Genomic DNA, 27,294 nt, shown 5'->3' with positions numbered 1-27,294 from the left:
TTGAATTGGATTAAAAAAAAAAAACCTGACTAGTCACACAGATATCATATACAAACTAAGCTAAGTTGGCTGGTCTCCTTTTATTAATCAGGAGATCAAAGAGTTTTTTTGTTTTTTTTTTGGATTGCCACATCTCATAAAATATATTGGGCAATGCCAGTAGCACAATGTGCATGCTGACACCGAAAATACTGCCACATTATCTGCTGAATGTGGAACGTTTGGCAGCTATAAAGATAAGCTGTTTCAGTCAACCTGGTGCATCCACACAAAACCTGACTAGGAAATTGTTGTTGTTCCACAAGTGAAAGATGTGCGCGCTTTTTTAAAGAAATGCTGCAAACTTTAATCTGTAACACAGAGCGAAGTAACTACCAGCAGGTGTATGTGTGAGTGTGTGTGTGTGTGTGTGTGTGTGTGTGTGTGTGAGTGTGTTCTTGCATATGTACTGCTGTATGCATTAAACAGTGTTTGTCAGTTGCAGTGTTTCAGTGTCTCTCAGTGTCAAGATTTACCAGTTTTTACAGTTTGGAATGTTTACCAAAGTCTGGCTTTTCAGCTGTAGTTTCCCAGTAGTTAACAACTGATGGCACGTATACACAAACACACATGCCCTCAGGTGTGTGTATGCAGATCAGGAACTTGTGGGGTGGTGGTTGTTCTCTTATAAGGGCAGGAAAGCACCTGTTACTCCCACAGTCCAAAAACAGCTGAAGAAACAGGCACTGTCAATCAGTATAGAACAGTGTGGTCGCTTCACTCCCACTACACAGAGTTTGGCTTTTGTTGTGCAACAGGCACCTGCAAGTGCCCTTTCCATTCAAGAGGACCCTCAAGCAGAAAGGAGGAGCTCAAAGACTCACCGGCTGAATTGCTGAGACAGACAAGGACATGGAGGAGAGGAACTCTTCATCTGAGGAGTATTTTGTGCAGAGGGAGGTTCTGGATGAGTTGCGTCTGGATGAAGTGGCACAAAAAGGGACGTGGTCCACCAAACCAACCCCGGGTGAACGGGTGAAAGAGTCCCTGAGGTAAAAATAGACAGGAGAGTACACAGGGGAGGGAGATATGACAGGCAAAAAAGAAAACTGGAAAACGCTGGGATACACAATGACACAAAGTGACAAACAGGATAGGATTTTATTTGGCTGTCCGCCTATTTTATTGTGCTTGTAACTGTCTGTGTGTGTCTGTATGTGTGGCTTTACTGTGCCTCTAACTGCTCACTCAGCCTCATGAATAAGTGAATGAGCCATGAATGAGAATGTGTGTGTGTGTGTGTGTGTGTGTGCAAGTAAATAGTTGTGTATTCATTTTAACTGTTTTGCTATCTCAAAGTAGAATGTTGATGATTAAAAAAGGCTGACCAATAGCTGCACGTGAATCATTTAATGACAACGGATGAGCAAAGTTCATAGTTTCATTTAGTAGGAAGCATCCAAAATAATTCTGACACATAATATAAGACTTATTAACCAATCGCAATTACATACACAACACATATTTTAGGACCAAATATTTCCAGTTCAATTAATCCTGTGAATGAATGGTAATCATGTAACGTTCCAGCAGATGAGGACAACATTTTGTGTAATTGACATTAACAAGTTGCTTAACTTCTTCTACCTAGTTTCTAATAATGGTCTCTTCTTCTGCATAAACAAAGCTAATGTTTGTTTATGCAGGCATCCTCACTATTTGTTTATTTGAAGGGTCTTTATTAGCTGATTCCATGGCAATCAGCTCATCTCCCACAACTACACTGTAACCGCCATAAGAAGTGAACAGTAGCACATTAACCTGCCGGTGTTATCCAGTATACTGCTATTTTACAAGGCCATCTGATAAAAACTGTAGCAGGTGTTACAATTCTCAAGTGCCACTTTGTTTTTACTTTGTTTTTGATATAGTTTTCCCCCAAAAAGGTTTGGTTACCAAGTTAGAAAAAAGTCTACTCTTTCTCTCTCACAGAAAAATAAAAAATATATATAAATATGCAAATATTGTTCATTTCAAAAGTTTAACTACTGGACACACTTCAATGAAAAGTCAATTCTCAGTGTTTGTGCACTGGAAGTCTCTACATCAGACTTGTGTAACTTGCACATTTAGCTGCACAGTGAAGCTCAAACATCCAAGTGACGTAACGATAACCAAAACTGGAAGGAAACTTAAAACATTTAATCACCACAAATTGTTTTTTTCTTTACCCTACACATGAACTAGTTAGGTGACTTCGTATGTAGACACATATCCTCCCTGGACAGTTTAGCATTCAATGGAAATTTTGAATGTGACATTGTGTACTTACGTGAGCCCAGTATTACATACTCAGTAATATGCATGTCATGTATTTCTGGGATGGCTCTTGCAGGTGTTCTGTGCCCAGGCTGAAGCACACAGTGCTGAGCTGGGTGCCCATTCTTGGCTGGTTGCCTCACTACTCCATCAGAGAAAATGCCATAGGGGACCTGATCTCAGGCTGCAGTGTGGGCATCATGCATCTGCCGCAAGGTTTGTATGCTTGAATGTGCACAGTGGAGGGAGCTCACAGTTTAGCCACATCGCACCTCACAAACGTAGCAAAAAGTTTAACATTTTGAGAAAAATGTCTATTCTCTGTCTTTCTGGGAGTTGTGTGAAAACAGCAATACCACTCTTCTATCTGTCCAGGCCAGGCTAGTAGTTTCCATTGGCTTCCAGTGTTTAAGCTAAGCTAAGCTAACTGGTTCCTTGCTTCATATTTAACAGACAGACGTGAGAGTGGCAGAGGTGGGAGTAAGTCACACATTTGCGAGTCACAAGCAAGTATCGAGTCTTAAAGGTTCTGTAAATGATTGTCATTGTCACTAGATGTCACACTAGATCACCAGCATCTCAGAACAAAACAAATGCTTTGTTGGCCACACCTCCAGCCACTGTTCAGCCATAATTACCCTTTCTTCTCTCTTCAGCCGTCAGTCAGCAAGGTGCTACCATGCCCACTGAAAGTGACCACTAAACACACAATAACAAGCATAGCTGACTAATGTCACCCTGTGTACACAAGAGCCAACAAAAAATAATCCAGCTACAACCACTAGTCCACGCTAGCATTGCCGTGATATGCTCCACAACAATGCTGGCAGTTAGCATAGTTTGTCAAACAGATTCAAAATATTGGTAACAGCACGTTAGCTAACGTTATCATGCTATTGTCACTAATGAAAACGGACATGTAACACTGCGTGGCATCAAATTACTTACACATGGAGGTAAAGAAAAAAACAGTCAAGCTGGTTAAAACTAGTCTTTTACAGTGTTATCAAGCAAGTCGCAAGTCCTCAAATTTGTGATTTAAGTGATTATAATCAAGTCATGTGAGTCAAGACCCCCACCTCTGGAGAGTGGTATCAATATTCTCATCTAACTCTCAACAAGAAAGCAAATAAGCATATTTCCCTAAATGTCAAGAAAAATCCCTTAAACATTTTAAACAGACAAAATGTCTTTTTTTGTTTGTTTGTTTGTTTTTACTAGGCATGGCCTATGCTCTTCTGGCTTCCTTACGCCCTGTGTTCGGCCTGTACACGTCCCTGTACCCAGTGCTGGTCTACTTCATGTTTGGTACTTCCAGACACATCTCCATAGGTGAGAAAGTGTGTGGAGGAGGCTGGGATCAAAGAGGGAAGACATTAAAATGAAAAAGTTATGTCAACATGGATAAAGTGATCATCATTTGCGTCTCTCTGTATAAATGTGAATCTACATGCTTGTGTCTTGTATGTCCAGGCACGTTTGCTGTGATCAGCATCATGATTGGGAGTGTGACAGAGAGGATGGCGCCCGACAGTAACTTTATTGTGAATGGTACCAATGGGACAGGAAGTGTGAACATTGATGCACGGGACGCCTTCAGAGTACAGATAGCATGTTCTCTCACAGTCTTGGCAGGAATCTTCCAGGTGTGTGTGTCTGTCCATGTGTCCATTTTGACCAAACCGAAAACTTTTAGTGAGGTTACTAAGGTGTTGACCAACTCTCTCTCTGCTTTCCTCCATCTTAAGATCCTGTTGGGTGTGGTGAGGTTTGGGTTCGTGGTGACCTACCTGTCTGAGCCACTGGTTCGTGGCTACACTACAGGATCAGCATGTCATGTATGTGTCTCACAGCTCAAGTACATGTTTGGGGTCACACCGTCTCGATTCACTGGTCCCGTCTCCCTTATCTATGTGAGTATGTCATGCATTGTGCGACTAACACATGGATACAGACTAGAAAGTAAGACAGCAATTGACAGAGAGTTTGGTTAAGCTATCTTTGTTTAGTTTTTGTTAACTGACTGACTTTTACAGCTCGACTATGGACGCTCTAACTGAGAGTTATACTAAAAGATAAATACCACTCCTGTCTTTCCACTATAGCTGGCAGCTTGTTAGCTTAGCTTAGCACAAAGACTTGAAACAGAGGGAAATAGCTTTTGATTGTGTCACCAAACTCTGCCAAAAAGTTACTAAACATAGTTCCCAAAATGTTGAACTATTCCTTTACTATACTTTTCAGACCTAATACTTTATAGTTACTTTGTAGTTTGCATCAGAAGGGTTTTACTATGTGATACTGCAGCTTTTACTTTAGTCATGGATTTGATTGTTTTTGGCATAGGGAAGCGCATTGCATTCACAAAAGAAAGATATTTTGGAGACCTCATCACACAATAATAACCCCCACATCTCATACTCATGACTTCCTATCTCATAATTAAGACAAACACTCATATTTTTCTAAAAATATATTATTTTATAATTGGAATCCTTCAGAACTTGCCTGAGAATCATCAGTTTTTTAAGATTTCTTCAGTATCATAGTAATTCAGTGATAGTTGTCAGTGCATCCAATGATAAACAGCAAAAAGTAATTGTTAATAGCCTATTCGGCTATACTTGTTTTTCGAAAATGTAATCAAATATAGGCTAAAAAATTCGGCTCAAATTGTTAACCACAATGTAACTCACTGAATCTTTCAACGTTTAATGTGAAATACTTGATTATGTTGATCGCTCATTGTCATTCAAATTGATAAATAAATAACCCTCTATTGCCACTTCCTTCTCTTCTCCACTCTTCCTGACAGACTCTGGTGGATATTTGCCGGCTGCTGCCTCAGACTAAGGTGCCGGAGCTGGTGGTCAGCCTGGTGGCGCTCTCTGTTCTCATTGTGGTCAAAGAAATCAATGCCTGCTACAGACAGAAGCTCCCTATGCCCATCCCTATAGAACTCATAGTTGTGAGTCCTCCCTTTGCTGTTTCCTCTTTATTTGCCTTCTCACTCATTCAGCAGGTGTGTTCACTTAACAGTCCAGCAGGGGGCATCTTTACCACAGTGATCCCACTGGACTGGTGTTCAACACTTGCCAAAAGGGGGGTTATATTTGCTAAAAGTAATGATTTACTGCACACTCTGAACTCGCATTATTTTTGACCTTTTTCAATAGATCATAGCAGCAACAATCATCATTCACTTCTGTGGACTTACGAGTGAATACAATATTGATGTGGTTGGAGAGATACCCAGTGGGTAAGTTCATTTGTGTGAAATGTGCGTGCGTGTGTGTGAGCACAGAACAGAAAGAGAAAGTGAGGGGGAGACTGGGGACAGACTACAAGACAGAAAAGCACTGTATTTCCTGGGTGTCATGCAGAGATGTTGATAAGACAAAATAACACACCATACAAAGAAACTGGGTCACAGCGTCTGAGTTTGCTTGTAATGAGATATTCATGAAGTTGTGGTTAGGGCTTTTTTTTTTTTTTGTAAAAACAGGATGTAAGTTTTGTGTTTCTAAATTATTGAAAGGGTTAGTATGTCTGCCAGCTCCAGCATGAGCTTCCAAAAAGTCTATAACATTCACAGGAAGCTACAGCATGTGCAAAGTGGAACACTATTAGTCAGCAAAAGGTTACACATGCAGCTGGAGTTTAAAACATTCACTCTGGCAAGACGCCTGTTACTGAAATTTCTCTTAATGTCAACAGGTTTTAACAGCCTCAGGGGAAATATGAGCTGTCCTAATGCCCTGAGCTCTTTGTAGAGCTGCACATGTGTCAGGGCTCTTTGTGCTGTACATGGTAACAGTGATAAAAGCCTGAACCATTCATCTTTTCCTCCTGCTCCAGGCTGAAGGCCCCTCGAGCTCCAGATACCACTTTGTTCTCACAGGTGATAGGTGATGCTTTTGCTGTGGCCATTGTGGGCTATGCTATCAACATTTCCCTCGGCAAAACATTTGCCCTCAAACATGGCTACAAGGTGGACAGCAACCAGGTGAGGCAAAGACACAGAGACACACTGTGGTTTTCACAAAAAGCTGTGAGTTATACTTGGAGTCCTTCTTCCTGTCTGACTCATTGCGAACAGGCCAGACTTTGTCCTAATATGAGACTTTACTGTCTGCTCGCTGGTAGTTAGTCATAACGGTCACATCAGTGGAAAAATTATTCTATAAAAACGATCTGGTTCAAGCCGCACCCCAGTAGCATTGCCATGAATAATTTAACAGACCTGTGTTTTTTTCCATGCACATTTATTTCTGGTGCTCAGTTCGTTTCTAATAAGTTCAATTCAGGTATTTTATTGGCATGAATTACAAAAGCAGTACATTCTTTCATCTCAGACTGAGACTGCAGACATGACAGTGTGACAGAAGCAAAACTGGTTTCATATGATACTAATCAGAAGCTCACATTTTTCGGTTGCTACTGTCTCTTTTTTTTTTTTTTTTTTTTTTTTAAGTATAAAGAACGGGTATTTATTTTACTGTAAGCACTGTTAACAAATGGCAATTTTCCATTTGTGAAATTATTTTTGATATTTCCATACAGAATATTTTAATGATCTAGGAAAAAAGGTTTCTCTTATTTCTCCATAGTACCCATCTACAAGTCTTTTATGCATCATGGATTTCTGGATTATAACCTAATAGTAATGACAGACTGAAACTAGATCAAGGAGTTGGACAAAGATGTGTCTTCAAATGTTATAATGCCTCAGACTTCTCCCAGTGTATAACATCATGTGACTAAAGCATCCAGGATTCACCTCACAGTAAAATAGCAATTGAAATTCCATTGGGGCTACTTGGGTATATACATCTGACAAAGGTTAATGAGATGTTATTAAATGTTAGAATGAAATGGAGAGACATTCATATAAAAACAAGTATAATGGGATCACAGGTACTACAGAAAGGTATTTATCATTCTCCTCTGTCATGGAGATGCAGATATGTCCTTGCTTGCTTATGCATTCTCCTCTGATTATTCATTCTTTATGCCAAACCACAGTCTGAGATTAAACTGCTCCATTTCTCCTTTGCTGGTACAGCAGGTCATTGCCATCACTTTATTGGAAATATGATTAATGCTCTCCTGAAAATAGAAACACACAAAGGCAAAACTTGTACTTCCTCCACAGTTCTGTTTTTTACCTGCACATGTGGATTTAGAGATGGGGGTTTTAAGCTTGTATATTTGTCTGTAACACACAGATTTATAGCACTCACACATACACACACTTGCAGAGGCATGTGACTGGGATCATTCTGCTCTGGAGAGAGATGGGTTGGGTGCACTCACAGCCTCTTGGAGCTGGCCTGCTAAATCATTAATGCCCAACAAGCTTCATGCAATCAAGTGTGTCTTAAATATGCTTGGCACTGCTCTCAGAGTGGCAGTGATGTGTTGACATGGCCATGAAAAACAGTACACCGATGTCATTCACCTGAAGGTCACACACTCCAAACACTAAAGGCCGTGATATTAATAGCCATCAAATGTCAGTGTTAATGTCAAAGGTCATCTGTTTGTCAGCCTAAATGTGTACGTTATTACTTTAAAACTGGGCCTGTCTTGCTTTTTCTCTTTTTCCAGGAGCTGGTTGCTCTGGGTTTTAGTAACACTGTAGGTGGATTTTTCCAGTGTTACTCGGTGACCTCCTCCTTGTCTCGCAGCCTCGTTCAGGAGAGCACAGGGGGCAAGACACAAGTAAACACGCATTCACATATGTGCACATACAGCACAAATACTAACATCTAATTTGTATGTTCCACTTGAGACCACACTTGAGACCATTTACTGTACAATGTGTGTGTGTGTGTGTGTGTGTGTGTGTGTGTCAGGTTGCAGGAGTGATTTCTTCCATCATTGTGCTGATCACAGTTTTGAAAATAGGTGCTCTCTTTGAAGATCTCCCCAAGGTAACACTCTCCTCCCTGTACCTTTTCGCACTGATCACCAGTATCTCCTCTCTCTTCTTGTAGACAATTTAATAACCAATAAGGCTGTGGGTATATGCAAATACATCTGTATGTCTGTGTGTGTGTGTTTGTATGTGCTCCACAGGCTGTCCTTTCTACAATAGTGTTTGTGAATTTGAAAGGAATGTTTAAGCAGTTCATGGACGTGCCTGAGCTGTGGAAGACCAACAAGGTTGATCTGGTACGACTAAATCCTCTTTAAGATTCACTCTGCTCAGTTAAATACTGTGTGAACCTTTCATCACTGTTGACCTCATTGACTGTCACTGTTTGCACTGCCCTCTAGCTGGTGTGGTTGGTAACATTCATAAGCACCATCCTGCTCAATCTGGACCTGGGTCTGGCTGTCTCCATTGGCTTTTCCATGCTCACCTTCATCTTCAGAACACAAGTGTAACTATACACCACCAATTATTCATTATTGATGTATATGCAAACACAATGAGAGATTCTGATAAGATGTTCCTGCAGCTGCAGGGCAGTTCTTGCTGTGATTTTGTCTTTTGAATTCCTTTCAGACCCCGTTACTCTATCTTGGGCCATGTGCCAGGCACTGACTTGTATCTGGACACCGACACCTACAGGGAGGTAAGACTCTTTTAGTGATAAATGAAAGATGGTCAGTACCATATTAATTAACAGAAAGTTAAAGGGATGGGTCGCACATAATATAAAAACACATATTTTCTCACTTACCTCTTGTGTGATTTAACCATGTGGATAGCCTTGGTTTATTTTTTTATTTTCTAAATTATCTTGCTCTAAGAATTCTACCACCACTTCATTAAATGGTGGTGACTGTAATTTGAGCAGTCTTCCAGTTAATAATCTACAAGGCTCCCTGGCAGCAGCTTTCATTTGACTACCTCCTCTGTAGAAAGTAATTTCATATTCCTGCTGAATTGTTTTGTGGCATGACTCTAGGGAGAACAGGTTTGGTCCCTCACTTTGGTCCCGACTGAAAAATCTCTACAACTATTGGATGGATTGCCATGAAATTTAGTACAGGCATTCATGATCCACAGAGGGTGAATCCGAATGACTGACATGGTGATCATCTGATTTTTCCTCTAACTGCACAGCTATTGGACATTTTATCCTGGTTTGACACAGACATACATGCCAAGATGAGTTGTAATAACATTGTTGATCACTTAATGTTTAACGTTGTACTTTAGTTTATGACAGAATACCTGCAGAACTAATGACATTTCCATCAGCTTCAATTGCACTCTGAAATTTGATTGAATGGACCCTTTTAGAGGAAGATAGTTAGATCATCAGTGGTAGGAAAGCTCAATTCAGTCAAACTATACATGGGGGAGATAGAAAGTGCAAACAAGAGCAGAGCCAGGTGGGAGTTCCTGAACTCTTCCTCTTCGTGATGTGTCCCTGCAGGCCAAAGAGATTCCAGGAATTAAAATCTTCCGTTCATCGACAACCATCTACTACACAAATGCTGAGATGTACTTGGAGGCCTTGCAAGAGAAGGTGTGTGCATGAATGTGTGTGCGTGTGTGTTTGTTTGTGCTGTCTTGCATTTGATTACAAGATGTAATCTCTGTCTACCGTCTACAGCAGCCTTAATTGCTTTCATTATCTCTCTCGCTCGTCTCACTTTCTCCTTTCTCTCTTTAATGTGACGCTCGGCTTTTTGTGCAGAGTGGAATTGAAATCGGGAAGCTGCTGACGGCAAAGAAGAAACGAGACACAGAGCTGAAGCGTAAACAAGAGAAAGAGAAAAAGAAAGCAAAAAAGGAGGCAAAGAAACAAGTATGATATCCTCAATGACGCATTAAGAAACACCTTAAGTTACAGAAATTCTTCTGAAATGAAAGCAGTCACTTACGAATTTCCACTTTTTCAATCTATTGGCAGAAAAAAGCAGTCAGACACCTGTCCAATGGCACACTCTCTTTGAATGAGTTAGAGACAAATGAGAGGAAAGTCTCTGCAGGACTGAGTGGGCAGAGTCAAGGGAATGGTCCAGCCCTAAGCCTGACAGAGACCTCTACAAATAGACTGAGTAAAGGACAGGTAAACTGGGCTTACCAGCATGACACAACCACGCTGGACTCCGATTCGGACACGGGTTGCCCCAGTGATGGCAGCATCAACAAGGTATCGCACCATGGTGATGAGGAGCAGGGATTGGCCTGCGGATCAGACACGCACAGCATCATCCTGGACATTGCAACAACCAGCTTTGTGGACACAGTCACTGTGAATACACTGAAAAATGTATGTGTGTTGACACTGGTACCATGAAATCCCCTGATATTTTGTTAAATGTAGAGCGCATACAGGTTAATATTTAAAATATTTCTTAAACAAAGAAGACAAATGTAAAGCGATGATCTTTTTCTCTCAGATTTTCAGGGACTTTGGAGAGATTGATTTGGACATCTATCTAGCAGGCTGCCAAGGTGAGTGGCACACCAGACAAAAACAGAGACAAAGTTAACAACCTTAACGCAGAGTCAAGGCAGTGAAACTTTAGATAGTGAATGCATCAAGGTCCCGGCCTTAGCGGTGCTGAATGGTTCCCTGTCTGACATGTCAGTCAAACACAAATATTTATTTCCATAATCACAAAATGCTTTCCCTCTCATGGTCACTCATGCCTTTCTGTCTGTTTAGCCTGTGTCGTGGAGCAGCTGGAAACTGCACGTTTCTTCTCAGAGTCCATCCCAAAGAGCAGGTTGTTTGTGACAGTTCACGATGCAGTGCTTCATATTCTCAAGAAACGGGGGAAGACAGACTTCATACTTGTACGGTCATCATCATGAATATTCATGACACTTCTGTTCTCTCCTTAAGCTTCACTCACTTGTCATTGCTGGTATATTTTCTGAAATGCTCCTGCCTTTAGCCCTGAATCTTCCTCATTTTTTCAGGACGTGTCCTGCAGCACTCAGATGTAACCATTAGGGGTCAGACTGTTCCAACTCTCGCCATCTTCCTCCTCCTCCTCCTCCTTTTCTTGGGCTGCTGGCTGCTCCATTGCTCACTACTGGTCGTCATTGTCTCTGAATGCACCACCTTGACATGGCGGCTGGTTGCCATGGAAATACAGGGAGCCGTTGCTGTGGCAACAGGCTTTTTATGATATCGTCTAATGAGATAGCCAGCAATACGTCATTGCAGCTCTCTTGCTCTGTGGTGAGTGTGTGTGAGACAGAGAAGGGGCGGGGGTTGAGTAGGAGAATGTAGCATTGGACTAATAGGAGTCTGTATTTATAGCCTGTGTGAGAGAGCAGAGAGTGACTGAAAGGGTGACTGCAAGGGGAAACTCACAGCCTTTATAAAAGGTGTTATTGTGAACAGATGGGCAGTGATGTGTTTGCATGTCTCTGTCTGTCAATTAATATTCATGAATCAATGCAATTGCCCCTCCTGTTCTTTTACAAAAGGAGAGCCACATGTGTTCCACAACAAATCAATAGAACGTAAATATTGTCATTGATATGGCCAGGCCATTCCCTCTGGGAGGGGTTCTTAGTTCTTACATTACCACCCAGTTGCTCCAAAATCCTGCGAGAAAGAGGTGAACTGAAGATGTGATGGGAATAGGTGTTACGTTTCCAATGAGCAGCAGCTTTTAAACACAGTGCAGGTGTATTTATAGTCAGTATTCGCATGTCTGATTCCTCTGACATCTTAAGCTCTCTTCTATTTTTGGAATCCAGTCTCATGTTGTCATCTATCATAACTATCTAGCATTTGCCAAACACTGTATTATAATGTATGCAACATGTTTCATATATATGTAATTAGTTTAGATAGCCCCCTGAATATATTTGCTCCTAGGATTCTATTTTTTTTCACTTTCAGAAATGTATGAGAGCACAGAACATTTAGGTCTGCAACACAGATGCATTTATGTGTGATTCTGTAGATTGGAAAAATGGGTCCTAAATATGATCGCTCATGAGTGCAGAGCTGTTTTTAAGCTGACTCAGTGGGATGTCAGGGCTTCCTTACACAGTGGCCGACCAGCAGAAATAAATGATCTACCAGCGGTTTGTCATAGATCCTCCAATTACTGGTTTGTTGGATTAACCACTCCAATGTAAACAATGTCAAGTGTTTAAAAAAACACATTTCCTTGAGAGTGCCTATTGCTCAACATTGTGTTCACTAACTGATAACACTTCTAGTTAGCAACTTTATAAATGTTTAACTATCAAATGTCTGTTGGAGTTTATTTTTTATACAGGTGTAAAGGTGTAACATATTTAATATGATTGAACCAGGATAATTTCTGTACACATCCAGTGTGTTTTATGAATACAGAATGAATGAGACCATGTAAATAAAGAGTCACAAAAACACATAGCATCCATCCTTATCTGGTCATTTATTGCTTCTTTCCTTTCATGGCATCAGGTCTCTTCCCCCTCTCCACATCCCTGTCTCCTGCCTTTTGCACAGTTCAATCGAAAGTTTCTCTCCTTCTCTTAAGGTGGAAATACTGATCATCATCCCCTCCAAATATTGTTAACACTGATTCACAGACCCTACAATACACTGGATACTTAAGTTAGTTAACACACAGCTGGAAGTGGTGATGCATTGTCTCTTTTTGATTATTATTATTATTATTATTTTTTTACAAATGGAAGTTATTTTTGTACAGTTAATTAAGAGAATACAGTTAGCAGAAAACAATGGTCAAATGCAATGCTACATGTAAATGAAGACACCACTGCCATGGTCCAACACACAGTCCTTTTTACAGACAAATGCACACACGTATGCACGCACGCACACGCACGCACGCACGCACACACACACACACACACACACATTCAGACCATGGCATATCAGCAGCAGATATGAGGTCTTTCATTTTGAAAGTTTTATCAGAATATTTTGAGTTTCTACTCACTCACAACAAAATAGCATGACATGTTGGGACTGATGAGGTTGTTGAAACCCTAACAGAGAGGTGCAGAAAGGGAAGATATTGCAACTACACTGGACACATCACACTTACAGGACAAGACTGGACAGGACAGCACAAAGGCAGGGAGCGGAAAGAGAGGGGAGAGTCAGCGAGGTAGAGTCAGAAAGCAGAGCGGAGGGAACATCAGCCTGTGATGACTTTACAGATGTGGGTGTATTTCAGTTCTTCTCCCATCTAATCTTTGGTCCATTTGTCCAGGGCTTTTCCATAGCTTTAAAACTGTGAGGTGCATAACTAATCTGCACTTTTCTCTTACTGGGCCAGTGTGGTATTTATGTATCTTGAGTAGTTTGTGTATATGCGTGCTGATGTCGAGGGGAAACTTGGGTCTGTGTTCTGTAGGGCTCAGCTTATCAGATGACACTCTCAAAAAGAAGCGTATTCTTGGTTCCCGCAGGGGGCAACAGTTTGGCCTCGCTCTCCGGGGCCAGGTACTCCAGGTGATGTCTGCCCCAAACTGGGGTGGTTAGGTGCTGCCACCGCTACATAGAAAAAGACCATGACATGATGTTTATTGTGCTGATGCTTCAGTCTTCTCTAATGAGTAATGATAATAATGATCTGAGGAAACACATTCCTACTGATTTATGGACAATTACAAACAGACACACAAGCACAAGAGAGTGCGTGCAAACATGCACATTTGCACCCAGGCATACTGACCTCCCGCAAAGATCCTTTGCAGCGCAGTAGTTTGTAGAGAACAGTGACGGGGATACAGAGCATGGAGGACAGAGCCAACGCCCAGCCAAGCGCTTCACCCCACAAGGGGTATGTGTACACTGTGTTGTAGGTCAGGGGCTTGTAGTTCACCACGTGGAACAGGAACACTCCCTATTTGCACACAAAAACGTCAGCTATTTTCAACTGGCAGGTAGAACTTATAGAAAAATGTACAGAACAACACTTACCACACAGACCAAAGGTGTGATGTAGGACCAGCACCACTTCATGCAAGGTAGGGGCTGATAGCCGATCATTCGAGCTACGTCATCCATGAAACGGTCTGCGCCTGTCGTGATGACATAAAAATGTTGAGATAATGCATTGAATTGTGCCCGGGTTGTGTTGTTTGTATTGTAATTGTGCAGTGTTGTCTCACCATAGACCCATGCAATCACCACACACTCCCAGAAGGCCTGCCACAGCAGAGTGATGCCACTGGCAGAGTAGTAGTCAAACAGCTGGAAGACATACATCCCTCCCTAACAGAAACAGAGAGAGCAGTCAGCATCAAGATTATCCTGTTAATACTTTATGTGTGACCTATTTCCAGCCTTGTCTCTACTGTTTAAGCTTTCATCCCAGTTCAGTCATGGCAATAGTTTCCTGTACCCAATTAAGAATTACACACTCTATGTATTTTAAAGACTCATGAAAATAATTTGAAAGCAAAACAAACCCAAGCTTGGGTAAGAAACTATGGCCTTTCATCTAGTTTCTCAATGGCATCGTATTCAGCCTGGAAACTGTAGTGTCATGATATTATCTGCCAGCCTGAAAATTACTGTGTAGCCCACCTACTTCTGAAGAATTCAACCACATGAGGTCGGAAACTCTGGTAAATCTTCACTGTACCTCAGTGACCATGGACATGTCGATGAGGAAGCATATGACACAGCAGATGGCCGCTACCACCTCTCGCCTCAGGGAGCCCAGGACAGATGTAGGGGGTAGCATGTCCATGATTCCCGTTATCAAACCCTCAACCCCTACAAACTGAAAAAGAGAGTGAAGAGATAGCAAAGAGGAAGAGAGAAGGGAAAAGTGAATAACAGACCAATAGAAAACAGGACACAAAGGTGAGGAAATGTTAGGTGACTAACATATTAAACAAAAATATCTAGGAAGAAAACATAAACTTAAGAATTATACACAGAATTTCACTGTTGCTGACTCAACCCTATGACTCCCCATTAACCTTCCCTTTCAACACATCAACATACATCAGATGCACTGAACTGCAAATGCACCTGAGATGTCACTGACATTTTGCAGGTGGGCATGTCAACTCACACTCCGCTCCTCAGTCTCCAAACACAAGAATGCTTATGTGTATCTTTGCAGAAACATATTTCTACCTCCAGAATGAGTTCAGCTTTGGTGCTATTTTTACATCATTTATTAGAAATGGCAGCACATGCATGGGCAATGCGGCTATGGCAGGAAAAAAAGAAAGATGGATGGAGAAGAAATGAGGCAGAGAATGGAAAGTGAGAGTAAATGAATGGATTGGAGAGCAGACAGACGCTCTCTGTGTGAATCAGACAGAAGCTCATTGACAAATCCCTGGGCTGTAAAACAATGGATGTAGGCACTGGCTCAAACAGACACATAACAAACAGGCTGCTAAGAAATGCAATGCTAAAACTGGATGTGATATGTCTAGACTGTTTGTGAGAGGAAGTGCGAGGGAAATAGAAACAGAAATTTAGATTTATCTATCAAAATATAGAAGCAGCTAATACCTAACATTATAAAGCTTAAGTGGATATAAGCAAACAATCTCAGGATGTGTCTATCAGTATTACCTGGCTGTCTAAGCCCAGAATGAGCAACATGAAGAAGAAAAGTGCTGCCCAGAGTGGCGCCAGAGGCATCAGAGTCACAGCCTTGGGGTAGGCTATAAAGGCAAGGCCTGGACCTGCACATTAAGAAATGTTTGAGAAGCATAAAGTATCAAGGGCATACAGTACAGCTCTCACTGTCAACACTCAGCTCATTACACTCATTTAGTTGGCTAAATCACAGGGAGTCTGTATTCTTACCACTCTCAGCTACCTTACTGATGTCCACGCCTTGCTCTGCAGCCATGAAGCCCAACACAGAAAACACTACAAAGCCTGCAAAGAAACTGGTTCCACTGTTAATGAGGGCCAGCACAAATGCATCCCTGCACAGAAATATAGAAGAAAGAGGAATAGAGAGAGAGGGGAAACACAACAACAAGAATAACACTGTGAGGAAAAGATGCATTATAATATGCTGTAACATGAGGCTCACATCAGATACACAAGACAGACACTTACAACAGAAGAGATGGGCAGGGATGGTAAATAGGGGATCAATAGCAATTTCTCTGAAAGCTGCTGTTGTCTTTGAAGTTGGCAGGAAGAGAGGCAGTAAACCAATGGGAAGTCTGTTCCAAGGTCTGAGAGGGTAAAGAGTGAAAGGAGGACCCCTACTGCCTAATTGCTACATATATACAGTGTACTGTATAGCTAACATTATAGTAATGCATGCACTGATAAATAAATTATGTTAGAGATCTAATTCCCATTTAGGATTGAAGTCAACAACATCGCTGTTATCTGGTTTGCACAGTGAGGAATGACCTTCTGTTTATTCTGATAAAGTCACGTCTAGTTGAAAACACTAGCCAAGAATCCTTTCTGTATAAACAACAGTTGCACCATGATGGTTATTATAACACTGTTGCAGCTGTGTTCAGGAGGAATACTTATGGATGTGGGTAATCAACACAAGTGAGACTGGGTGTTTGTATTAAGAATGCAGACCACATCAAGACCACAATTATTAAACACAACTTAAATTCTGTAACTGCACTGGTAATACTTTTCTAGCACTTACTAGAAAACAAAGTTGCTGGATGGAGACAGTTTTAACATTTACTGTAGAACATTACTTCTAGCACTGCAAAATGTTAAATTTTGCATTATAGTGGTGGGGGTGTTACTGTACACAAATCAAAAGAGTTTATCTATAACCTACACTTCAGTACATGGCTCAGCTTTCATTGGCATGTACTTCAGCCTCAAATGTACTTTGGTTTGCCTGTGCTTCGAGCTGAATGCCAACATTATAATACAAAAATTTGCATGTTAACAACTATTGGATAATAACGTGTTGTACGTAACATTTAACATTTTGGCATGCAACATTTTAAAGTTTAGCACGTATAGCCTCGCTGACCATTGGCTAATATTAACACATTAGCATGCTATGTTAGCACTTGTTTCTGCCATTGGTCACATGAAAGCTGCTAATGTATCTAATCAAATCTATCCAGTGGCTCAAGAGATTTCAATCTGGTCGTTGACACCACTAGCATGAATAGAAAAAGACATAAATTAAGCTAAACTATGTGGTTTGAAAGCTAGTGAACAAGTACCCAAAACTGGGTCCTGAGTCCCAAATGTACTATACATTGGCATCTGAGAGGTTTATATACACATCTCCCCAGACACTCCAGGGCTACTTTAAGTGTGTGAGAAACAGGCCTGAACTAACATACCTCAGAATCATCTCATCTTTCAACTTCCAATTACGGTCAAGGCAGAGAAAATGTCAGATGGCAGGATATTCATGAGACTCCTCCTATAACAGGCATGCCAAATATTCAAGCAGAAAGTGATAAGATTTTTTTTTATTCAATTATCCCTACTACTGCTGTGGAGCTAACTACCTCATAAGGATTTTAATATGTTTACATATCTCTGTCTGTTTAGGGTAAACACATTTAAGATCATCAATCTGCCTACAAAACAGAAATAGCCAGGCCAGCTGTAGCTAAAAACAGACAATGGAACTCAGGTCTACAGTACACTGCCTTCTTCATTAAGGGCCTGATTGACCTTCTATTGTTGCAGTTAATTTGTTTAATACAATTAAATAAATTAGAGATTAGGGCTTTGTGGTAGTGTTTAATGATACTGTTATGATTCCTCCTGGAAACCTATTCACCGCTATTTTTATCAGGGAAAAAATGACTTAACATCTGAAATGTCTATAAAGTCTTTTGGCCTTCAATCATAATTCCTGGCACATTCATACAGTGTATTCACTAAGTCTAATGGTTGTTCTGGTGGCAAGAGAACAGCACAGTCATTATAAAACAACACTCATTCAACACAAAAATGAGAGATTGTGATTGTTAGTAAAGGCAGACTAAAGTTGTTTTCTTCCTATCTTTCTTCTGAGTGTGAGTAGCAAAACAAAGCCTAATTTTAGTGGAATTGATATTTTTTCAGTTTTGTTTTGTAGTACTCAAGTCCATCAGTCACATGCAGCAGTATGCAAAGTGTGGCTGATAGTATTTGTGTTGTTGGCCTCCATCCAGTGACAGGGGTGTCTGATTTTATGTTGTGTATAAACTCACTGGTAACAGTTGTTATGGAAGCGGTTGTAGCTGCCCAGTGCAGTCAGGGCACCCAGTCCGATGGCATAGGAGAAAAAAATCTGAGTGCCGGCATCAATCCACACCTATCACAAAGGGAAATGTGTGAGTAGTATCTGTCATATTTTCTTTTTACTACACTGCTACATACATATATCTGTAATGATACCCCAATGCAAACCTTTTTAAAAGTTATACCTGTGCTTCACCAAGTTTGGACCAGTCTGGTTTCAGGTAGTAAACAATCCCATCTAAAGCTCCAGGTAAAGTGACTCCATGGGCCAGAAGAACAATCAGAACCAGGTAGGGAAACAGAGCTGTGAAGTACACAACCTACACAAAGATGGAAAAGGACAACTGTGAAGTACATTTCGAGACACTGTAGGACTAATTTTTAGGATATACTTGGGGGTGGGGAGGTGAAGTTGAGTGCTATGCATTAACTTGCATTAAGTGAAAGTAAAAAACTCCACAGTAAACATTTAAACCCCTCACATTACATGAAGTAAGTACATAAAAAAGATGTGGTTACATGATGAATTTAACAGGCTAGCTGGAAAAGTTTAGTGCTTATCAACATGGTCCATCAGCTATGGTCAAATGTTTCAATGCAACTGCACCTAAGTATGTTTTTAGCACTTTGATTAAGCAATTACCTGCTTTGCAAATACTCAAGTCTTAAGTAGAAGCCCATTAGGTCCTTCCTGTAGTAGATGTGTAATGGGCCCTGTCATGTTACTTTGAAGAAAAGGTAGCCTGTAAATGGAAAGCCAGACAATTTGTAAACCTCCTGCAATAGCAGGGGTTTTTGGCAGACCTTTTCAGAAGGTAGTCTTTTGACAAGTTATGCTCAGAAAGCTGCCCCATGCTACCTACTAGAAGCATCAAGTCCCAGCTAAATCAGTATGGTAAAAGCAAAGTAGTGAGAAAGCACATATTTGCCTTGATCTAGGGTGAACATGGGCAGTAAAGCCCCTTTCCAGCTCTAAAACATCTACATGGTGGAAAGTTACTAATCGGCTTACAGCTGGCTGGCTGGCTCAATCTCCTTCATTATTTTTTCCCCTTGCTCTATGAGCTGTAGCTACTCTGGAGACACAAGTATGCAAACACAGACAGCTTCATATGCTACAAAATAAGGATGCATTCATAATGAAAGTGTATCAGAGCAGACACATTTAGAAGAATGAGAAGTAGTTTTTTTTATACTACTAAATGGAAGTCACTCAGAACAATGTGTATGTAGAGTATAACATAATAGGGATCAGTTGAAGATTATAGCCTGACCGAAAAATGAAGCTGCACATGTATATAAATACACGTGTGAAAATAGGAATAAAAGCAACAACACATATTAAAGAGTACACGTGTGTGCTTATATTTTTGTTTATATGTGTTTCAGTCTAGACACTGATCCTTTCACTATACCAAAGCTGATTTGGGGTCAAGGGGGAAAATGTTACAACTGTTTAAATCTTTCACACGAAGCCATGCAAATAATAGTCTGCACTCCATGAACCCTGATAGCGACAAGTAGCATTTTATGTACAGCGTACATATGAAATCATAAATATTCATCTGCACTCATTAACCCCAAACACTAACATGTGACATTAAGCATCACGAATTGTACAGCCAGGAAATGCTTTACCTTGCCAGTAGATTTAACTCCTTTCCACATACAGAAGTAAACAATGATCCAAGTGGCTATGAGACATAACACCATCTCATAGCTGATGTCACCAGGCTCGTGCAGCCCACCAGACAGACGGAGCACTTTACGCCTGGGAGAGAGAACAGAGATGTGTCCATTAGAAAAGATAACGTTTTCCAAACACACCAGTGGTATATTTGAAGACAAAGTAAATAAGTGAATAACTTCAGCAGGGAGTGTCCAAGTTGAATTACAGTTTGCAAGTCAAATTAGACAAAATGTATCTTATATAAAATATATTTTTTTTAAGACTGCCAATTCGCTGCTCTCGTCCTCAATGACAATTCCCAGTAAAGGTAAGACATACTCCCAGAACTCGATGACTGGGGAGCGCATGCCCTCAGCCTCTGTGCAGCTGCCGTTGAGGAGGAGCTGGGCTGAGGACAGGTTCAGTGGGGACGTAGAAGAAAGGAGGTTGGAGGGGCTGGCTGCAGATGAACTGCGGTTGTGGCAGGAGCGCCGGAAGTCCTGGGTACAGTTGGGGGTATTCCAGGGATGTCCACAGGTGGCCCAGGGCAGCGGGTTGGTGAAAGAGTGGAAGAGAAAGTAGAGGCCCCACACCAGAATCATGATGTAGTAGGTGTTACAGAAGAACACAATCACCATTGAGGCTAAGCCCAGACCTGACAGAGAGGAAAGCAGAGGATTCGTGCAGGGATATAAATTGTGGTGATGAATCATATTAAAAAACCTTCCTCAGAGAAATATAAATGTATTCACAGTGTGTCAGACACATTAATATAAACAGAGATAGGTACCTTTGAAGAGGGGTGCGATGTTCCATGCAGAGACCCCTCCTTGCTTCATGAACTGTCCCAGTGCAATCTCCAGGAAAAAGACTGGGATGCCCCCGATGAACACAATCAGCAAGTAGGGAATCAGGAAAACCCCTGGAACACACAACACACATATTCATCACATGGTACCTGAAGTAACAGGCAGCCAGATACACTGTCTCATTGTGGGGAATAACAAGCATTCAATGTAACTCAAAAACAATGATTACCTCTGTTCCAAATTAAAGCATTGGCAAGGTTTGGATACTTAATTGGAAACATCTTACTGTGGTATTTCAGTGGTTTATGGCCATTTTAATAGCATAGTAATGCTAATAATGGTATCAAATCAATAAATTAATTGTGGTCACAATTCACTACATTACATATTTGGCATCTTTCACTTCAAACAGCAGTGTTTTCAGAAAGATATAATGCATGGAAAACACAAATTTACCTCACATGTTCTGACCCTAACCCTAACCCTCATTGTCATTTACTGGACAACTGTGTTTTTTTAGTGTATATATGTAAATAACATATACTATAACATATTTATTTGTGTTTGCTTGTCTTGTTTGTTTGTTTTTTAGGGAGGTGCAACATAGTCAGATATTTAATTAAACCCTTTGCATCCACAATACCCAATAGTAAAGTCATTTGAATTTGAAAATATGAATAAATCATTCCTTTTATGTTTAATGGTGTGAATGGACTGCACTGGTATACAACAGACAGAATAAAAGTACTAAACATACACCATTTTGTCAATTACCCTTTTTACATACAGTGGGGTCCAAAAGTCTGACACTTTCATCTGACACCGACACCAGAGTTTTGGACCCCAGTGTATAAATCTCGGAAAAGTAAAGGAGACAGACAGAGAGGGCCTGTGTTTGCTATAAATAATCTCCTTTTGAACTGTCATACTGTAGCAGAAGCTTGCTGTGATCAGGAATAGACAGTAAAAAAGGACATGAAAAAAGGCAGCATGAGACTTTTAATTCATGAAATTAAATTGCACCGATCTGGTATGAATAATAATATAACTGGGTGATGCCACCACAGTGCGCAGATGGGAGGGAGTCACATGACCAGCAGTGACGCAGAGCAGAGAGACGCTGAGAAGAAAGGAGGGAAAGATGGATAGATCACAGGAGAGGGACGCAGAGAAACTGGGACAACGCTGTGGTAGAGGAGTTACAACAAATACAAAAATGACACACCAAGGCATTGGCCTCCTTGTCTCTGCAACTGTGCCACTGATTGACAATTTGTGCCTCATTCAGTCCATCATTCTTTATGTCATTCTCTGAGAGCTGAGGGCTGTAGCCTTATAAGGAAACATTCGTGAGCAAGAGTCTAAGGGAGAAAGGGGTGGGAGATCAAGAGAGACACAGGGAGAGTGAGAGAGAGAGAGAGAGTGAAAGGGAGAGAGATGCAATAGGAGGCGTGAATGGAATGACTGTAGAAAATGCTTGTGCTGACATACCCCAACATATTGGCCAAATCATCAAGGAACTGCATCCTTAATAGGCTTAAGTAAATCCCCTCTAATCATAACTGGACCAGACACATCAGGCCTAGCTGCTGAGTTACAAATAAATAAATAAATGACATTTGCAGAGCATTAATTTCCCGCATTTACAGTGGACTTATCTATCTACTGTCTCCAGTGGAGCATGTCCTTGATTCAGTAACAAAAAGGTCCGACTCAGAGCCCCAGCCCTTATCTGATACTGTTGTTGTGTTACAAGGTGTACCCTGTGCTGGTCAAGGACGTAAAATGCAGGACTGTAGTGTATGTGGCTGTGCTGACGCTGAGGGGAGGAAAGGACGGGTACAGTCACAGGACAGTTATTGTGTGACATATCCATATGCCTCCTTATCAGGAGAAGAGTGGGAGAGAGCACCTTTGTATGCTACATGAGTGCTGGGAGCACAGGGGGTGGACTGTGTGAGGCAGGCCATTGTTATATGATACCAGAAGGTGGGTATCAGAGCCATGGGTCACAAGACACACACACACACACACACGAGGGAGGGTTGGACTAAGAAACACCCACATACAACCACGCACACAGTTGCCCATTCAGTTTCACTTCTACTAGACACTCATAAAAAAATAGAAAAATGGGTAGGGCAGAGATAAGACAAGTCAAGGCCAAAAGCTGATTTCGGGGCAGGTTACTATTGGACAAGCTGGCACAGATGGTAAAAAAGAGGATATAGGGAGAGACATTAAACAACTCAAATAAACTCATTTATAGCAGAGGGCCTACTGTAGGGCAACTTGTACTAAGTCCATCTGTTAAGTAAGGGGCAGTTATAACAAATAAAGTGAAATCACGTGGGTGGGCACAGCTTTTCAGCTACGTGCTCACAGCCACGCAAGCCCTGCTTTGTCTACCTATTTCATCTGTTACAGTATTATGTCTCAACATGCTGCTTTTTACTGTCGTCCCATCAACTGACAGGAGTATCTTAGTTGATCTAAACTCTTACAAATTCCCAATAGTAAGATACCAGGAAGATTCTTCAATTAGGTGAACTTCTTTTTCTAGAATGTATTTTTTTTTTTACAATGTGTATTGTATTCTTATACCGAGGTAATGGTAGCTCTGAACCTTTTAATTTTGATCTATTTGTATACCTTGAACAGCTGTGACTTCATGTAGAATATAGAATGTAGAATTCAGGATGTAGAAAACTGAAACATTAAGTTTAGAGACACTATCACTGGCAAGATTTCAAACAACAGTGATGGACCATACTGGGAGGAAGCTAAGAACCATGCTCAGTGTGAATAGTTTGAATGTTTATCCATGCAGAAAAGAAACTTAATGCAAGATAAACTCACTACTAATTGTAACTAAAAATCCCAAGGACTCTACGAAATTTGTCTGCACATTCACATCTTATACTCATTTGTAGTTTTTTGAGTTTTTTTTTAAATCATTCAGACCTGTTTTTCTAAAATGGGTCTTGGATATTTTGAGGTGAAACCTCTCATATGTTTATAGTAACACAGATAGCTATATTAATTACACAGGGCTCCTGAAGCTCACCTCCTCCGTTCTTGTAGCAGAGATAAGGGAACCGCCACACGTTGCCCAAGCCAACAGCAAAACCCACGCAGGACATGATGAAGTCCATCTGTCTGGTCCAGGTTTCTCTCTCCACCACTGGTACTGCTAGAGCCCCATTTCCAGTTCCGGCTGCAGCCCCGTCCTGGGTCTGTGGTGGGCCAGCCCCTCCACCCTCACCACACCCTGGGCCCGCTCCAGGCACAGGCACCAGGGGGCGAGCTGACCCCCCGCCCTCCTCCTCAGACAGGGTCCCTGCCTCCAACTGGGGGAGACTGATTTCACCTGGGTAGGAAAAAATGTACAAGGGTCAGATGAGAAGGAAGAAGAGATTGCCAGGGGAAGTAAAGAGACGAGTGGAAGGACAAATGGCAGCAGATAAGACAGCAGGAATCAGTATGTCTGAGAGACTAATAAAATATCTGAATTCTTATCAGAAGGACTGCAGACAATATTTTAACAGCAGTCATATCTAAAATATTCACATTCACAACTTCACATTACACGTCAGCACTGGAGACAGATGAACACAGTCTCCTGGGCCAGACTTGCAATGAATGGAAGAGGGAGACTGCGTGCGTTCCATTCATTGCAATAAAGCATCAGTTCAACCTTGGCTGTTATTACAAACCTCCACTAAGCTGTAACAGGGCTGAAATACATCTCACAGTATAGTAGTGTGTAAACTGCCCTTACACAATTATTATTCGGGCTAAAATCATGTTGCTGTTGTACTGCCATCACTGAGCCCTCCTCCAACGTTCATTCTCTCTGTCTCTGTCTCACAGACAGAGTGATTAGTGGGCTGCGGCACAACACAGCAGAGAGCTGGTTCAAGGTATATCTCAAGCTCCTCTGTCACTCGCACAGCTTTCTGTTGTGTCTATTTAGCATACACACCACTGAATAAATGCATGCAGATGCCCAAACAAAAATAAACGCCATGTGTCACTTCATTATTGTCATTCCATAATATCAGTGTCAGCCACTCAGTGCTGGATGCAAAGCAAAGCAGCTGAATCCAGATCAGAGCAGTTTGAGGGGGCGTGTGAACAGAGGAGGGGAAAAGAGTGGGGAAGGTAAGTGATGTCAGCATCTATGGAGCAGCTTAATGAGAGCATACCTGTGGTTCAAGATCATTTGTGTGAGGGAGAGCTACACTCTCTATGTTATTTAATGTCATGGAAATATAACCCTTGTTAGGTTAAGACAATGAAGACAAAATCTATTGTTCTTGAAAATGAATGGGGTCTATGTCAACAATACAAACCAATTACTCACATGCTAGCGGGAAACAGACTGGAGTATCTACATGAGTAATTTAATTTTGTGAGGAGGATAAGCCTTGGAAAGCTATATGATAATGCTCTCATGATAGTGACGTAAAAACTTGACAATAATTTATTAGGTTAATAAATATCTTCTGTGCTCGCAAAGAGTGCCACTTGTTCAGCACCATATTTAGCTTTGACTTATATGCTCTGATGTTAAGTGTGTATTTAGATGTCCTTAGGCGTATTTATGATGTGTTGAGAAATACAGCCTGTGGCAGGTTAAGTGCAGCTGGTGTGGGGCTGCTCTTCTCCCCAAAGAATAATGTCAAAGCAAAGACTGAAGCAGGGCTGCTGTAATTCATCAGGATGTGGTTATGTTTCAAGCTAGTGGTTGAATTATACGGTAGATAATAAGTCACTACTAAGAAATAGAGGTCATAAAGCGTACTCACCTTGGCAGTTCTCGTCCAACTCCGGTGACATATTGTTGGGTAGCGGCCGAAAAAAAAAAATATATATATATATATGTATATATATATTTTTTTGGTTTTTAGAAAAAAGCAAGCTGGCTGTTGGTTTAGCCAGGGGCTGCTGAAGTTTTAGAAATGTGCCTGGCTAACAAGGCACCCGGCGGGCTCAGAGAGGAGCGAGACACAGAGACGTAGGCACAGTAAAGGCTATGCAGTGCTCCAGTTGTCTTTTTGGTTTTCTGAGTTTGTTATTTCGCCTTCTTGAAATAAAAAAAAAAAGTCGCAGTTTTTATAATTATCACACGATGGAACCCCTCAGCTCAGCCAAGAGATGGAAATTTTCACAAAGCGCCGCGGTCAGTTCAGCCGTTGACAGAGGAGATTCAAAAGCAGTCGACGAAGCACTTGAAGGTAAGCCTGAAGAATCTCATGGATAACAGTTAAATGAAAATAATACTGCGCCTTAGGTTGAAGATATTTTTTTTTTGTTGTTTAAATTGCCCAGTCAGAAGTCCATGAACCTGTACGTGATGCCGCGGTTCGACAGACGAAGACTGTGATCTGCTGCTCCAAGGTCCGTTAGCTGTGACTGACGCTGGCCCCGCCTCCTGCCGCTGCCGGCTGACGTGATTGGCTGAGGGTGGCTCAGTGCGGTGCGCACAGCATCAGCAGCACCACTCAGTCAGAATGAGAGGAGTCACAACAAGATGGGTTTATTTCGCTTGCATACGTCCTTGACCTGATATCACACAAATAACTGCAGATAAATGCCAAAAGCGGCGTCTGATGGCGTTTTGCTCTGATTATTTGGTCTATATTTTCGAGGACTGCGGGGAGGGTTCTCCACTAGGGGTACGGGGAGCTCCAGGGGCACTGAGTGACGGCATGGGGCCCTTAAGAAATATTGCCTACTATTATTTAATCCAATATTTCAGCCACTGCTCTATAGCTGAAATGATTAAGTTGATCAATTTATTTGCTGATGGACAGAAAATTAATTGGCATCAATTTTGATAACTGATTACCTGTTTAGTCATTTTTTTTTAGCACAAATGACAAAATTTCAATGGTACCAGTTTTTTTTTTCTTTTTTGTCAGTATTTACTCATATTTTTGACTTTTGATCAGACAAAACAAGACACTGGAATGTGTTAACTTGGGCTTCAGGAAATTGTCAGACCTATTGATAATGAAAATAATTGTTGGTAGCAGCCTTACAGTTCTGGAATCATACACCCTTGACACAAAAAAAATTAGGCAATTTGATAACAACTTTAAAACAGATGAGCCCAATATAGATTAAAGCAATTGAGGTCTTAAAACTAGATTTTGATAGAATTTATAGTATAGTATAGTAAATTTATCCTAATCAGCTCTTTTGGCCTTTACTAGTTATAATCTATTGTACTTTTTACTCCACTATATTTATTGAAGAGCTGTATTTAACCAATTCAACAGAAAAATGCTGATAACATGTTAATATATAGTAGCACAATGACGGATGCCATTCACTTTTGATGCTTTTACTTCCATTCTTCTATTTAAAAACAAAATCTTAAATACTTGAGAAACAT

General features: G+C 41.1%; 2 protein-coding genes and 1 long non-coding RNA gene across 3 annotated transcripts; 1 reads left to right on the top strand and 2 right to left on the bottom strand.

The window, feature by feature from the left end:
- Window positions 1-209: 209 nt before the first annotated feature.
- Window positions 210-12,633, top strand: slc26a6l2 (solute carrier family 26 member 6, like 2). The gene is made up of 19 exons (XM_071476409.1): window positions 210-1,031; window positions 2,375-2,514; window positions 3,520-3,630; window positions 3,772-3,944; window positions 4,047-4,211; window positions 5,114-5,266; window positions 5,475-5,557; window positions 6,157-6,304; window positions 7,909-8,022; window positions 8,157-8,234; window positions 8,380-8,475; window positions 8,581-8,687; window positions 8,813-8,882; window positions 9,693-9,785; window positions 9,957-10,067; window positions 10,173-10,535; window positions 10,666-10,720; window positions 10,935-11,065; window positions 11,192-12,633. The coding sequence occupies exons 1-19, from the start codon at window positions 892-894 to the stop codon at window positions 11,216-11,218; spliced, it is 2,358 nt and encodes a 785-aa protein (XP_071332510.1). The 5' UTR covers window positions 210-891; the 3' UTR covers window positions 11,219-12,633.
- On the bottom strand, window positions 8,719-11,263 carry LOC139620664 (uncharacterized). Its single transcript, XR_011690858.1, has 3 exons — window positions 11,125-11,263; window positions 10,347-10,450; window positions 8,719-8,872 (listed from the first exon to the last, which is right to left on the bottom strand). It is a non-coding gene; the product is annotated as an uncharacterized lncRNA (long non-coding RNA).
- A 2-nt stretch (window positions 12,634-12,635) lies between the features above and the next one.
- Window positions 12,636-26,318, bottom strand: LOC139620657 (sodium- and chloride-dependent creatine transporter 1). The gene is made up of 14 exons (XM_071476412.1): window positions 25,703-26,318; window positions 23,959-24,261; window positions 20,873-21,004; window positions 20,422-20,737; window positions 20,052-20,184; window positions 18,599-18,733; window positions 18,383-18,486; window positions 16,032-16,156; window positions 15,795-15,907; window positions 14,842-14,982; window positions 14,366-14,468; window positions 14,175-14,275; window positions 13,927-14,097; window positions 12,636-13,745 (listed from the first exon to the last, which is right to left on the bottom strand). The coding sequence occupies exons 1-14, from the start codon at window positions 25,731-25,733 to the stop codon at window positions 13,617-13,619; spliced, it is 2,037 nt and encodes a 678-aa protein (XP_071332513.1). The 5' UTR covers window positions 25,734-26,318; the 3' UTR covers window positions 12,636-13,616.
- Window positions 26,319-27,294: the final 976 nt, after the last annotated feature.

The sequence above is a fragment of the Trachinotus anak genome, unplaced genomic scaffold (genome assembly GCF_046630095.1).
Source record: "Trachinotus anak isolate AG129_WGS33_773 ecotype Australia unplaced genomic scaffold, CSIRO_AGI_Tana_v1 ptg000004l, whole genome shotgun sequence".
NCBI lineage: Eukaryota > Metazoa > Chordata > Actinopteri > Carangiformes > Carangidae > Trachinotus > Trachinotus anak.
This window is presented reverse-complemented; position numbering and strand designations above follow the sequence as displayed.